Here is a 14396-nt window from a genome sequence, read left to right as displayed (position 1 = left end):
GTCCCTCAATCATTACTATTCACACAGTTAAAAAATAAGCTCATCTATCTGTAATGATGAGCTTAACTTCATGTGTTGTTTGACCCTTAGATTATTTTATCAGTATTTTACCATGAATGAATTAGATACTCACCAGTTCTTCAACATTTACTATATCTTCACTCTGACAGCCAGATATAACCTCATCTGCAGAATCATCAGTTCTTTCATCTTTTTCTGCATCGTCCATGGTAATATCAATAATTGGTGTAGAATTCTTAGTGTGATGGCTGGTTTTCAGTGTATTCTGTTCTGTGCATTTAGCAAGTTTCTCCACATACTCATCAGTACCAATACTATTTGTGTTTTCCAAAGCAGCTGACTGCTTGGATGTTTTGTTCCAAGTTCTACTGTCATGAAGAAGATTGTCCTTAACAGTTTGATTATCTTCCTGAATACCAATAGTACTTTTTTTATGGCTAGAGGGATTGCAATTCTCCTCAAAATTGGTATTTATTTTATGTAAGAACTCTTGAGTACTATCTACATGCTTGTTTCCATGTGCACTGTTCTGGTTCTTTGCACTATTGATCTTCATTTCTTCTTGGTCCCTTTCAGCTGCCACAGAGTCACTCTTTTCTGTACTCTTCCCTTCTAGCAGTTCCAGATCATGGTTCTCCCACAGAGAAGATTTAGTATTTTGTAGCAGCATCTCTGTACAGTTCTTGTGTACCTTTTGCTTATCTCCTAGTTTCTGGGACTGTTTAATCATTCCCCCCTCCTCTGTTTCCAACTGCATCTGTTCAGCTCCAGAGTGTTTGTGTCCTTCAGTTGAGCTCCTTAACTGCATAGTGACTTTCTGCTCTTCTAAAGTATCATATGCAAGGACTGCAGTTTGACTGGATCCCTCGGAAATAGTCTTGGAACTATATGAAACATCATCTGGGACATCTTCAGGAAGTTTAGCATGCTGTTTCTTCTCAGTCACCACTTCAATTTCCTTGCATGTTGGTTTCTCACCGATAGAAGAGCAATCTGATGAAACCAAGTCAGGTTGAAATATGGCATCTCCACTTAATAACTGCTCCACAGTTTTTGCATCCTTCTCAGTTATCTTTGATGTAACATCATTTCTATCATACATAGTTTCTTCAGAATGGGACTCTGGTTGATTTGCAGGTAACTTATTTTCTTTGGGTTTTGCATCAGACGCTGCAACCTCCAATTCCATGGCTGTCATCTCTTGCAAGCAAGATGTATTTTCATCTACCTTAACAGCACTACAATCATCTTTCTGATTGGTATTCTTTACCTTAAGGGAAGCAACTTGTTTCTCAATGGAGCTTGGAATATTCTTCTGTCCTGGAAACTGAAGCAAGGCAAAACTGCCAGACTGAAGAGGTATTAGATTAGATTGTCCATTGGTGCTGAATGTTATTTTAGAACTTGAGTCTGTATTGGTAGCAATGCTTTCTACTCCTGAATGAAAAATTCTCAGAGTCAGAGTACTAGCTTGTGAAACAGGAACTGGTACTGGAGGTACGATAGGTGTTGTGCAAGTAGCTGAACTAAGAGATGTAGGCAGAGATTTAATGGGCTGCAGTGTCTGGTTTATGGTAGGGAGCACAGGGGAAGTGGAAGGCACTTCAGTGGTAGAAGCTGTAGGCAAAGTGGAAGACACCTCAGAGGTGCAGGGCACAGGCAACACTGAACAAACTTCAGTCTTTGGGGGCACAGGCAATACCAAAGGTGCCTCGGAGATGGTGGAAACAGGCAACACAGAAGGAACTTTAGTCATTGGGGGCACAGGCAATAACAAAGGGGCCTCCGAGATAGGGGATGTGGGCAGAGCAGAAGAGGGTGCAGACAACACCAAAGGGGCCTCCGAGGTAGGGAGTGTGGTCAGAGCAGAAGAGGGTGTAGACAACACCAAAGGGGCCTCCATGGTAGAGGGTGTGGGCAGAGCAGAAGAGGGTGCAGACAACTCCTTCGTGGTAGGAGGTGAGGGTAAAGTAGGAGGCCCAGGCAATACTGAAGAAGCCATGGTGGTTAGGGTCGCAGATGAAACTGAAGTGGACTGACTTATAGGTGTTTCAGGAAGCTTTGAAGGTCCAGGCAACCGAATTCCTACAACAGATCCTATAATAAACCAAGAAAAATATTATGATTTCTTACTACATAATTTACAAATTGTCTGATATAAGCTGATTTATACTATGTATAATCTGTTTTGAAAGAACATGCACTTTGTTATACAAGCCCAAGATGAGAAAAACAAAGGTTTAGGGGGATAAAAAAGCAATACACATCTCCAATGAATAGGGCTGGATATGATTATGATCTTTTTTTTTGCTTCAAAAAAATTGCTTGTTTTAAGGCTGGAAGAAATCAATATAGAAGCCAGTGCATAAGTGAGATAACATTGGGAATAGAAATGAATTCTACCCACCCCCACAAAAAGAAAGAAAGAAAGAAAGAAAGAAAGAAAATAAAGAAAATTCTTGTTAAAGTAATGTTTAGTAGAAGACAAATAAAATTGGAAGGATATACTAATTGTAGGGCGAATCCTGTACTTTCATTTTATAAAATCACAATACACAAGTACAACACAAGTGTTGTGTTGTAAGCTGCCCAGAGGACAATTTGTTATGGGGTGTGTGTTAACAAATCAAATTTTATTATTATTACTACAACTGAAATATAGCATATAGCAATGTAGAATGTACCAACACCTTTAACTGGGAGTAAGTTTTCCCCCCGGGAGGTGGAAAAAAACCAGATTTGAAAAGGGTAATAAAGATCATGTCAATCCTGAACCTAGTAAAATTGTGCAAAGTCCCTTACACTAGAGCCACTCCCTCAGTTGAAAAAGGCAGCATCATCCACTAAATATTTGTATGCACAGGAGTAACAGAACACAATTTCTCTCTTTTAAAACAGAGGCTAGAAAAATTGATGCACAATTATGAAAGCCTTTTTTCCCAACCCACAAAAAAGTTCTCTCTGTTCAATCTAAGGTACCTGGATTACGGAACACAACAGGTGGTAAAGTGGGCTGGAGTCCTGCAGGCTGAAATTGATGCAGGGGAACAAGCTGTATAATCTGCCCATTGGGATGACGGTAGAGATTCACACCACCAGGATTCCTTAGGGGCTGCAAAATCACTTTCTTCCCTGGAGCAAGTTGCATGTTTTGGGGAGGTCTCAAAGTAGGAGAACCCTGATGTACCGGAATCAAAAGCAACCGTGGACCCATACGTTTCTCTGCTCTAGGAGACAATCCTGGAGGACTTGTAGCACCTATAATATTAGGAAATAACACTCTTCCTAATCAACACTTATTTATTCATACTGTGTGTATGTGTTTCATCATACAAAAAGCAGATAGATTAATACAACAAAACCTTTCTGCTAAATAAGGGTATTTCTCACTTTCTACCTGTAGGGAACCCTTTTCATATAAGTGTGTCTGCTAAGTAACACCCACATATCTAGAACAAAATCACTGCACTGCAGAAGTTGAAAGCACACACTTAGTTCATGTGGGAATTTGACCTCTTGGGCCTCATCCAGAGATGTGGTGTGGAAATCTTTCAGTAGAAAAATTTGCAAAACTGGAAACTTGCTGGAATCCCCCCACCCCCCATACTTTATTCTAATGTGGAACATTTTCCATTTCTAAAAATTCATTGGGCAACATTCAGAGTAGCATTGTGCACATGCAGCACTATGAGTTCCAAATTACTGCTGTGCTATCAACTTGAGCAGAGGAAGGAGTGATTTTCACAAATTTCCTATTCCCTCTGAAGCCCATCTGGTGTCCCTAAGAGCTGGCTCAGACCTCAGGGCCATATCTGATGATGCAACAAAAATATATGTTTTCCTCGCACAAGTGACAGCACAGCAGAAGTTGCACAATGCCAGTCCCAATGTCCAGCACTTTATAAAATTCATTAGTAACAGTGAATGGATACCAATGCAATACTAAGCAAGTTCAACAGTTTCAAAGCTGTAATGAATGCTTTGCAGGTGATTATCCCTAGGAAGTGTGCAAGAGAGTACATATATGTTTTATTGATTATTCCAATAAAAATAATTATTTCCACATAAAGCTTTGAATTAGTTTCAGTCTAAGATTTAAACCACATTAAAGTGTTTTTAACTGATTTCCACCCTTAGCTAATAAAATAGCTTGGCTACACAAAAAACCAGAGATATCGTATGGAAAAGTATAGAACATTAATATAGTTTTTACTACATAAATAGGCCAAACACCACCAAATTAGGTCACAATCTATTAGGACATCAGGAAACACTGCATAGTAATATTTTGAGAAAACTGAATGCAAGTTTTATACAAATAAAGTAGAAGTTGCATGGGAAAATTCTGAATGTCAACTGAAAATTTTCTGGAAAAGCAACATCTCTGGCCTCATTGACATCCCACATCAACTAGAAAGAGCTCTAGAATGTATCCAACACTCCTCAGTATCATGTTGCTGAGGACAGTAGTGGCAGACAACATTATAACCACTTGTCTTTCGTTACTCTTTGAGGGCTTCCTGGGTTCTATAGAGCTTGAATCAGAACCCCTGCGAGGCAGAGACCAGATGTTACTCACTATGCTGTTAGGGCATTAGGTTAAAGAGGGGAAGTGCAGGTCCTTAAAGACAGCAGCTTGAATCTTCTGGGCAGAACTGCTCTAGCTAGGAACTCCGGTTATCAGTCACTTCCTCCTTTCCCCAAACATAAGCCAGCTGTTGTTCTTCAGTGTGAGCAGCTGGTATTCCTGGGAAGCCACTTGATTACTTCTCAGTGTCTATCAGACATTCCTCTCCCACCCCCCACCCCCTGCACACTGGACTAGCTGAGCTGTCAGTGTGTGCATCAGCTACGATTATCTGTTGAGGGAACTGGCCATGAGTAGAAGCCTTACCTGATTTTTGATTTGATAAAGGACTTTTTTGAGTTCCCGAGAATCCAGTATGAATGCCGGCTACTGATGAAGTTGGTGTGGTCAATGTGGCCATGGATGCAGTTGTAGTCAAGACCGTGGATAGAGACATTGTAGAAACTGGAACAGTAACAGCTGATGCAGCTACTACGGGCTTAGCAAAAGCAATGGTTGCAACTGGCGTAGCTACTCCAGTTGATTTTGTAATTGTGACAGTAGCTGTAGTAGCTGTGGGTGATGCAGTGCTATTTTCATGTTTTCCAATAGCATTTGCTAGAGCAATACCAGATGAGTAGGTAACTTTATTACATCCTGTAGGGCTAGTAGTAGTTACAGCAGGTAATGCCACAGGAATAGTACCATCAGTAGTAGCAGTAGAAACTGTGAAACTTTCTACTACATTAGTAGTAGAAACTGTAGTTGTCCCAGCAGAGAGGGGTGTAGACTTGATATTAAATTTCTGCGGTCCTGTCAGAGGCTGGGGGTTTTTAATTCCAGGAATCTTCTGCTGCAGAGCTCCAACTGCACTCATTACCAACTGAGAGGGCACACTTTCCAATGGCCGAGCAGCTGAAAATAAAGACATACAAAGGTCAAAATATGAATGGCTCCTCTCTTTGTCTTCTGTTAAATCTAGTCAGTTAGCTGCATATCAAATAGGTAGAGTAATTCGTGTATTGATGGAAACAATACAGTTCTTGATTAAGAGTGCTAAATACCTGCACTTGGATAGTTTAAAAATGTTAAACTAATAAGAACAGTGGGAGATTTCTTCTTTGTCATGCTAGTTCATGAGATCTTCATCATTTTTTCAGCCTTCTATTCCAAAGGAATAGAAATGAATTGCTCATAGCACCAATGTCACGATGCTGAATTCCTCAATCCCCTTCCAAGGAGAACCCTTGAGGCTACAAGGGAGGGAGCAAACAGTGCTGGTTCTGTTGCTGTTGATATTCTCACTGCTACAAAAATGTAATGTCATAACCTAGATGCATACAACAAAACCAGTACTGATATACTTTATGAATCCAATATATGCAGAGTAGGATACCCGAATACACATTAATAAGCTAAATTGTACTAATCAATTGTGCAATGAAGTGTCCAAAAGTGTCAACTTTTAATTTTAGTCTGTTTATTCCTATTAATCTGGATGCCATCTTTTTAATACAATGAGATATATAACTTTTCATTTTATTGCATGTATCTAGGTTATTAACAACCCTTTCCCCCTTCTGTGATATTTGTAGATAACCTTTCCTCGTGTTAGATATTTTCACGGTCATCACAATTTCAGATTGAGATGGAGTGGCAGTAACTACTACATAATGCAACATTTTAGTTAGCTTGATGTCCACTGAGCTCAGGACATTTTATTTACTCATTTTTATGCTTTTATACTACTTTTTTGTTAAAATAAATAAATAACCTCAACCTTCATACATAATATTGAAACATTAACACAGCTTGATTTATCATGCAAACATATAATTAAAATACTGCTTCACACACCATAAAAATGCACATGAAGAAGGTATATGGCATCTTTTCTTCAGAGGTGCACCAGAATAAAACAATCTTTAGTTGCCTTCAGAAGGCAAGGAGAGGGAATGGGTCCCCCCAGGAAGGAATTCCACAATCTGAGGGTAAGTACAGATAAGCAATGTCTTAATTCATTTTAATTAAGCTGAAAGAACTGAACAGTGTTTGCCTTTTTACTTCTTGTAAAACTTATTCTAGAACCTCCAAGACTGATCCTTTGAAACATAATGTTAGCTTATGGTTAGGAGCATCATACTGCCCTGTTATATGATGAGACCAAACTGCTCTCCTCAGTCAGGCATATAGCTAAAGAGAAAAATGATGAACAGATCTAAGCAGGAGAGCTATGATAATCTTCTAGAATAGTAGCTGAATGGGCTATCACAAAAGCTAGGTGAGCCTCTAATTCAAGCACTAGTTCCAACCTACCTATTCGTCTTTTTGCTGGGACATAAGTATATAGGGTTTTCCCAGTAGAAGCTACTGTAGTGCTGCTGGAAAATGGTGTTTTGTGAGTTTCTGTTGTGGATGCTTCAGCTGCCTGTGGCTCACGAGCAGCAAGTTTATCACTGGATGCTACCTTTGAAATCACAGTACTAACTGTTGAGAGGTCAAGCACCGTTGGTCGCAGCCTGCCTGTGATATAAGCAGCTAGTCGATTAGCTGGATGCAAGGCTCCCATCTGTCCCAAAAGCAGTTTGGCCTGAGGATAGTTTTTACCATTAACCTGCAAGGGGGGAAAGGGGGGGGGGTGTCAACACCTAAATTCTGTTCAGTTTCAAAAGCAATTTGTCATGCAATATACAAAGTTGCTATATGGGAAAACACAGTCTAAAGTTCCCTTGGGCTCAATAAACTAGTTTCAGTTCTTTACATCCTGGCCATTATGTTTCATGTGAAGATATTTCAGAGGATCTGCACAGTAAAAATATATAACCAGAATGAGAAGTATTACAGTTCCTTTCTTTTCATCATAAAGCAAAGCAAATTCATGCTTCTATTTAGTCTTCAAATAAAAAGGCATTGAACAACCGTCTCAAGGAGAAACAAAAGAGTTTATCAAAGCTGCCATGTAATAGTCTTGCTCGGCTGTTATTTGTTAAAAACTGGCAGCAACTTCTTAGAAGCTTATCCTGCAGCATGTGTGGAAAAGCTGTCAACAGCCCTGCCTGCTTCCTTGGATTTTCAAGCAGGGGGAGGGGGCACTAGCGGCAATGTTGGCCTTATGTAGCTGGAGACCACAAATGACCACTATTCCATGTGGCTACACCAGTCATGAGCCACCTAATGGCGCAGCGGGAAATGACTTAACTAGCAAGCCAGAGGTTGCCTGTGTGAATCCCTGCACCTATATTGGGCAGAAGCAATATAGGAAGATGCTGAAAGGCATCATCTCATACTGCACGGGAGGAGGCAGTGGTAAACCCCTCCTGTATTCTATCTAAGACAATCACAGGGCTCTGTGGTCACCAGCAGTCGACACCAACTTGACGGCACACTTTACTTTTACAACAGTCACACAGTAAACCTGTGAATGACTACGGAATGGTACCCAGCTGTCTGACATTTTTCTAGAATCACAAAACTGATGCAGAGTGACACATTTGTATCAATTCCTTTAAAGTTTTCTGATATTGTGACCAGATGTGGATATCTGGCCTAAAAATAAGTGATCAGCTTTAAGTACCTGTATGGCAAAGAGAAGATCAGCACTGCAATCCTATGCATATTTACTCAAATAAAAACCACTGTGTTCAATGTGGCTTACTCCTGGTAAGTATGCTCATAACCACTAAATTCGTTCACTTGACAGCTGCCCACTTGTGAGGAGCTGTTCATTTGAATAAGACACGATATACTGAACTCAACTATTTCAAAGGCTATAGAAACTTTGCTTGGTACTTGCTTCACATAAAAGCTTACGAGAATGAGGAATTCTTGAACATAATAAAGGAGGATAGCTTAGCAGCACAAATACTTGCCATCTCCTAAACAACAATATCTGACCGCCCGACTTTTTGAAATGGCAAACACCTCTGATCTCTTTGCAAAAGCTGCAGTGCTGTAGAGCTACCAAAAGGCAAAGAGCTGTTACATATTACAAATCCAGTTATTGTCCTAAAATAGTCAAGAACATAGGAAGAAATATAATTTTAATAGCAAACCCAGAGAAACCCACCTGAATCAAAAATGAGGGATTCAAATCAGATTTGCATGTATAGGCAGTCAGCTTTCCTGCATGAGAAAGTCCAGCATAAAAAGGTAAGCCTTTCTTCCTCTGATCTCGTAACATGCCAGGGGTTAAGGAGGTTATTTTTTCTGTGGTTTTACATGGTGAGATGCTATTATTAGGAGTTTCTGAAACAGAGATGTGAGCCTTTTCACCCTTGTTTTGGCAAGATGACATGGAGATTTTCACTCGGGAAGAATAGATGGGTGTATTCTTCTCATCCCAGGTTTTGCCCTCAGATTCTAGTTCAATAGCAAAATTTCCTACTTTGAGGGACTTTGGCATCTTACTCTTGATGTGCTGTGATAAGGTATTCAAGATCTCATCGCGATCCTCCTCCCAGTTGCAATCAGAAACAATCTCAATTAGTTTCATTGTCCCACCTGGAGTGATGTGATGTACATAGGAAGTGGATGGATCCTCTGCACTACAGGAAAACCACCAGCTTTTATCTGGGAAAGAATGAAAACGGGTTGCTGCAATATTGCAACTAATTGCAATAACATTAAACTTTAAAAAAAAATTATCCCCACTTTGTACTACCAGCAAAGGAACTCAAGTAAACTAAGCTCATAGCATCACCTACAGCCAGCAGGCATATATAATATTGTTCTGTAATATCTAGCTAGCCCCTACACCGGATAATGCTTGGTTTTTTATTTTATCGTTTCCTATCAAGTCCCCAGCAATCCTGATTTGAAGAGCAACACAACTATGATGTATAAAATGTATCACCTTGAGCAGGTACAGGCATAATGTTCCTGTTTAATTGCTCCATTTTGCTGAACCCAACGTGGCAACAGATCCTGGATTACCAGGATCCTTTCTTAGCACCAGAGATGTTTAACACTGATACCAATATATGATAACAGTAGTTAGACCCAGAAATTTAATTGTTACCTACTAAACAATTACCCAGTACCGAGAATGTTGGGGGCAATATGCTAAATCATTGTAAACCGCTTAGAGAGCTCCGGCTACACAGCGGTATATAAATGTAAGTGCTATTGCTATTGCTAAACCCAGTTGTTACCTATTAAACCCTCTTATACGTTTTTAAACTTCAACCCTCCACTTCTAAACTCTCGCTACATTCTGACCCTGCCCCAACTAAGTATCAATATGCATTTTGCAAGTGAGTACATGTAGATCCTCAAACTCAGCTGAGTGTGAGCAGCCCACTACTGTGGACAAATATTTGGGGTATTAATCCAGCAATCGGATTGGACACCCTCCTAAAAGCACAAATAGGGAAGTATCAGAACAAAGCAACAGCTCTTCCTGGTCCGTTCTGGTGCTGATATAGTGTAGTTGCTAACAGTGGGAGCTGTGGGGAGAAAAAGACTTCCTTAATGCAAATCTTGCCTCTGCCATGAACTCACTAGATTGCCTTAAAGCCAGCTACTTCCTCTCAGACTCAGCTCTAATATGTGGATTGTGCTTACCTACCCTACAGGACTGATGCAAGGACTACTTCAAGATAAACTTCAAGATGAGTACCCAGAATGTTGGGGGGCAATATGCTAAATCATTGTAAACTGCTTAGAGAGCTTCCAGCTATAGAGCGGTATATAAATGTAAGTGCTATTGCTATTGCTAAACTAATATTATCTTGTGCTTTTAGTTTCTGTTTTAAAGTTATGGTAATTTTAATCCGTTTTATATGATTAGGTTTTGGTTGCTGTTTGTTTAAATTGTAAACCACCCTGAGATCTTATATACAGGTGAAACTCGGAAAATTAGAATATCGTGCAAAAGTCCATTAATTTCAGTAATGCAAATTAAAAGGTGAAACTGATATATGAGACAGACGCATTACATGCAAAGCGAGATAAGTCAAGCCTTAATTTGTTATAATTGTGATGATCATGGCGTACAGCTCATGAAAACCCCAAATCCACAATCTCAGAAAATTAGAATATTACATGGAACCAAGAAGACAAGGATTGTAGAATAGAACAATATCAGACCTCTGAAAAGTATACAGTGTACTGTGCTTGATTGGCCAGCAAACTCGCCTGATCTGACCCCATAGAGAATCTATGGGGCATTGCCAAGAGAAGGATGAGAGACATGAGACCAAACAATGCAGAAGAGCTGAAGGCCGCTAATGAAGCATCCTGGTCTTCCATAATACCTCATCAGTGCCACAGGCTGATAGCATCCATGCCACGCCGCATTGAGGCAGTAATTGCTGCAAAAGGGGCCCAAACCAAGTACTGAATACATATGCATGCTTATACTTTTCAGAGGTCCGATATTGTTCTATTCTACAATCCTTGTCTTCTTGGTTCCATGTAATATTCTAATTTTCTGGGATTGTGGATTTGGGGTTTTCATGAGCTGTACGCCATGATCATCACAATGATAACAAATTAAGGCTTGACTTATCTCGCTTTGCATGTAATGCGTCTGTCTCATATATCAGTTTCACCTTTTAATTTGCATTACTGAAATTAATGGACTTTTGCACAATATTCTAATTTTCCGAGTTTCACCTGTAGGGTGGTATATAAATTAAATACATACATACATATATTTTTAATCTTACTTCCAGATTCTTTATGCTCTTCCATTCTAAGAAGCTGAGGTTCAGAAACATGTTCCTGGGAATGAGAAAGACAAGGTAAGTAACAAATATGAAAAGTAACCAAACTGAAAAGAGTGAACCACATTTCCAAGAATACTATATATTTGAAAACAGATTTCAAACCCCAGGATTCAAATTCAGAGGAGTGAGAAATAAAACTTAAAATTTCCCCAACACAGAATGCTTTATTTCTGAAGAGGCACTTAAACATGCCAATGGCAAAATTCTACAGCTTATGCTACTCCTACTGGGAGAATATATTAATAAAGGAAATTGAGATAATAGAATCTTACCTTTTCAACATATTTTTCAGAATTCCATGAGCACTTTTGCTGTTGCTTTTTCTCCTCTACCTTGCGGTCATATATTCGAACACGAGCACAGGTCATCATACTTTCAAAATACAAATAGACAGGGTCCTTATCCTCCTCTTGAATCTATAAATAAAAATAAGCAGGATTCAAATTTTTAAAGTGTTGTTACCAGCTGAGCTTGTTCTGCCAGGCTCCCAGAAACCTCCCTGTTTACAGTGCATCTCCAGGCTTGGAGATTGCACTTTTGGTATGCTCAGGAGCTGCACTGCAATGTGAGCTTCCAGTTTATATGATACATGGGGACAAGCTGCTTAGCTGGCAGTGGACTGGTTGCCCCTATATTTGAATACCAGCAACACAAATTGGAAAGGGGATTAGTTTCACACTTCCTCTTTCTATGAGGGGGCTCCGGCTAAGCAGACTCCAGAACTAATTATTGTGAGTTGTCTGATGCCCAAGGTCATTTCGGACTTGGAATGAACTCTAAAAATTCCCCTAATCCTCTCACAAGAGAGATAACACCTGTTGCTAATGAAGCAATTAGGCCAGGAAGGGAAAGCAGATAAGACAAGTGCAACAGCAGCCTCCATCACAATAGGGATGACTCAGTGATGTAACTTTGAAAAGGTGACCATCAAAACTTTTGATAGAAAAAGTGCCCTCAAGGCACGTTTTGGGGTTTAAGTATCCCTAACCCCATGACCCAAATGCCAAAGGGAACAGCTACTTTCAAAGGTAAAAATTATACTGCTTCCAAGAATATTTCCCTCTGTGTAAAGAAATGATGTTATGGGACAAAGACTTCAGTGTGTTGCCACACTTCAGATCTTCATTTAACAGATTAAATAGTTTTACTAACAGAGTAAATAGTACTGATGAGTTTGACTTAATTTTTTGTTGATCCTGCCAGTTTTGAATTAAAGTTATTTTTCATATACAAGTATAAATATTGGCTAACATCCAGACTAGTGTTGTGCTAGTGCAAAGAGAAATGGCATGTACTTAAGTTTGTGAAGCTAGTGGAAAAACTTTTCTGCAATGGATACAAAGCCATGCAATGTATTGTGCTACTTATCAACATTTTCCACTAGTTCAAAAACTAGCCTGAAACAGATATTTCTCCCCACCCCCCCAACATCCATGTACTAGTACAGGGCTGCTCAACTTCGGCCCTCCTGCAGATGTTGGCTTACAGCTCCCATAATACCTTACTGTTGGCCACTGTGGTTGGGGATTACGGGAGCTGTAGTCCAAAAACAGCTGGAGGGCCAAAGTTGAGCAGCCGTGTACTAGTACAACAGCATTACTGCAACACTAATTTGTATGTAGCCATAACCAGTAAGGAACATGGTAGGCTGACTATATTTGATGTTTCAAAACATTTTCTGAAGTTATTATGTACAGGTGTTCCATTCTCACAGGGAACTCCCACAGGGGTTCTATTCCCACAGGTTAAAAAACATGGATAACGGGGCATTAGGGCAATGAGAATGGGGGGGGTTAGGTTCCTGAGGCAGCAAAACATAGGTGGAAAAGGGCTAAAGATAGCAGAAATGGTGGGGGGAGTGCCCTATCATGCTCTGTGGGTTCCCAACTGTCCAGCAATGCCAGTATTTGACTATTTTCCCATAAAAAACCATAGAAAATTAATACTTCACACAAATAAGCCACAAAACAACTATCCCTGGAAGATATGCAAAAATTGTCTCTCTCCCCCGTAAATACCAAGGTTAGGTGTCAATTGCCCAACTATGGATACGTGAAAATGTGATTGCTGAGACCACGTGTGCCAAGGTATTGTATTTTTGAGACACCCGCAAAAAAACAAATTGTATCCCAAAGATGTATTTTTTTCAGAATGAAAGAGAACAGCTTCAATTCAAAGAATGTTATAAGATACCAAAGAGCCCAGCTAGTACTTCATTTTTCACTCATGTATGCTGCCAATTCAGTGCTCCCCACCATCAAAATATACAACACTAATGTCCTATTTAACATACGGATTTCCAGTATTAGCAGCTAGGAATCTGTTCAATATGTTTTTGTGCATCATTTTACTACAAATGAAATGTCAAATGCTAAAACTTCAGCTGCTTAACTGTAACTGGGGTTCTTCTGGTGGTCAACTGTCCATTCACATGAATAGGCTTCAGCTGAAATGTGAAGGCCTAGTCAGGAGTTTGCAAGTTACCTTTTCCTCACACCTAATTGATGGTCCCTCCTCAGCAGCACGCATGAGGTCACCTGAATATCCCTTACCTCCTCAGTTAAGGAGTCCACTGCTTATGAGACACGCTCTGCTGCAGGGAGGGTGGGCAGCAGTGTGAATGGATAGATGACGACTAGAACCACCCTAATTACAGGTAAGCAGCCAAACGTCTTCTAAAGGTCTCTGTCCATCACACAAATGGGTGAACCACAAGTTTACATAACTGGAGGTCAGAAAGCAGAGACTCTCATAGGGTAACCTCAGCAAAGGAAAAAAAAAATCAGAGGTCATGAGAAAATGGACCGCAAAACTGCACATCCAAAAGCAGCATTGCTCTTAGCATGGACATTGGAGAGAAGAGCTGGTCTTGTGGTAGCAAGCATGACTTGTCCCCATAGCTAAGCAGGGTCTGCCCTGGTTGCATATGAATGGGAGACTTGATGTGTGAGCACTGCAGGATATTCCCCTCAGGGGATGAAGCCGCTCTGGGAAGAGCAGAAGGTTTCAAGTTCCCTCTCTGACTTCTCCAAGAATAGGGCTGAGAGAGATTCCTGCCTGCAACCTTGGAGAAGCCGCTG

General features: G+C 40.2%; 1 protein-coding gene across 7 annotated transcripts in view; it reads right to left on the bottom strand.

Annotated features, from left to right (window-relative positions):
• Positions 1–14396, bottom strand: part of LOC128333058 (MAX gene-associated protein-like) — a 111545-nt gene that overhangs the window by 24081 nt on the left and 73068 nt on the right. For 5 of the 7 annotated variants that reach the window (XM_053268112.1, XM_053268121.1, XM_053268095.1 and 2 more), the window contains 7 exons: positions 11589–11732; positions 11257–11311; positions 8655–9157; positions 6905–7202; positions 4916–5503; positions 3001–3279; positions 134–2118 (listed from right to left, as the gene is read on the bottom strand). In XM_053268112.1, coding sequence (XP_053124087.1) covers positions 134–2118; positions 3001–3279; positions 4916–5503; positions 6905–7202; positions 8655–9157; positions 11257–11311; positions 11589–11732 — 3852 coding nt within the window. Of the gene's footprint in view, positions 1–133; positions 2119–3000; positions 3280–4915; positions 5504–6445; positions 6574–6904; positions 7203–8654; positions 9158–11256; positions 11312–11588; positions 11733–14396 lie in introns of those variants that run through there. The other 2 variants (XR_008310841.1, XM_053268136.1) reach the window with 2 other exon arrangements.

Source organism: Hemicordylus capensis, chromosome 1 (genome assembly GCF_027244095.1).
Source record: "Hemicordylus capensis ecotype Gifberg chromosome 1, rHemCap1.1.pri, whole genome shotgun sequence".
NCBI lineage: Eukaryota > Metazoa > Chordata > Lepidosauria > Squamata > Cordylidae > Hemicordylus > Hemicordylus capensis.
Note: the sequence above shows the minus strand (reverse complement) of the source record. Positions and strands in the feature narration are given on the sequence as shown.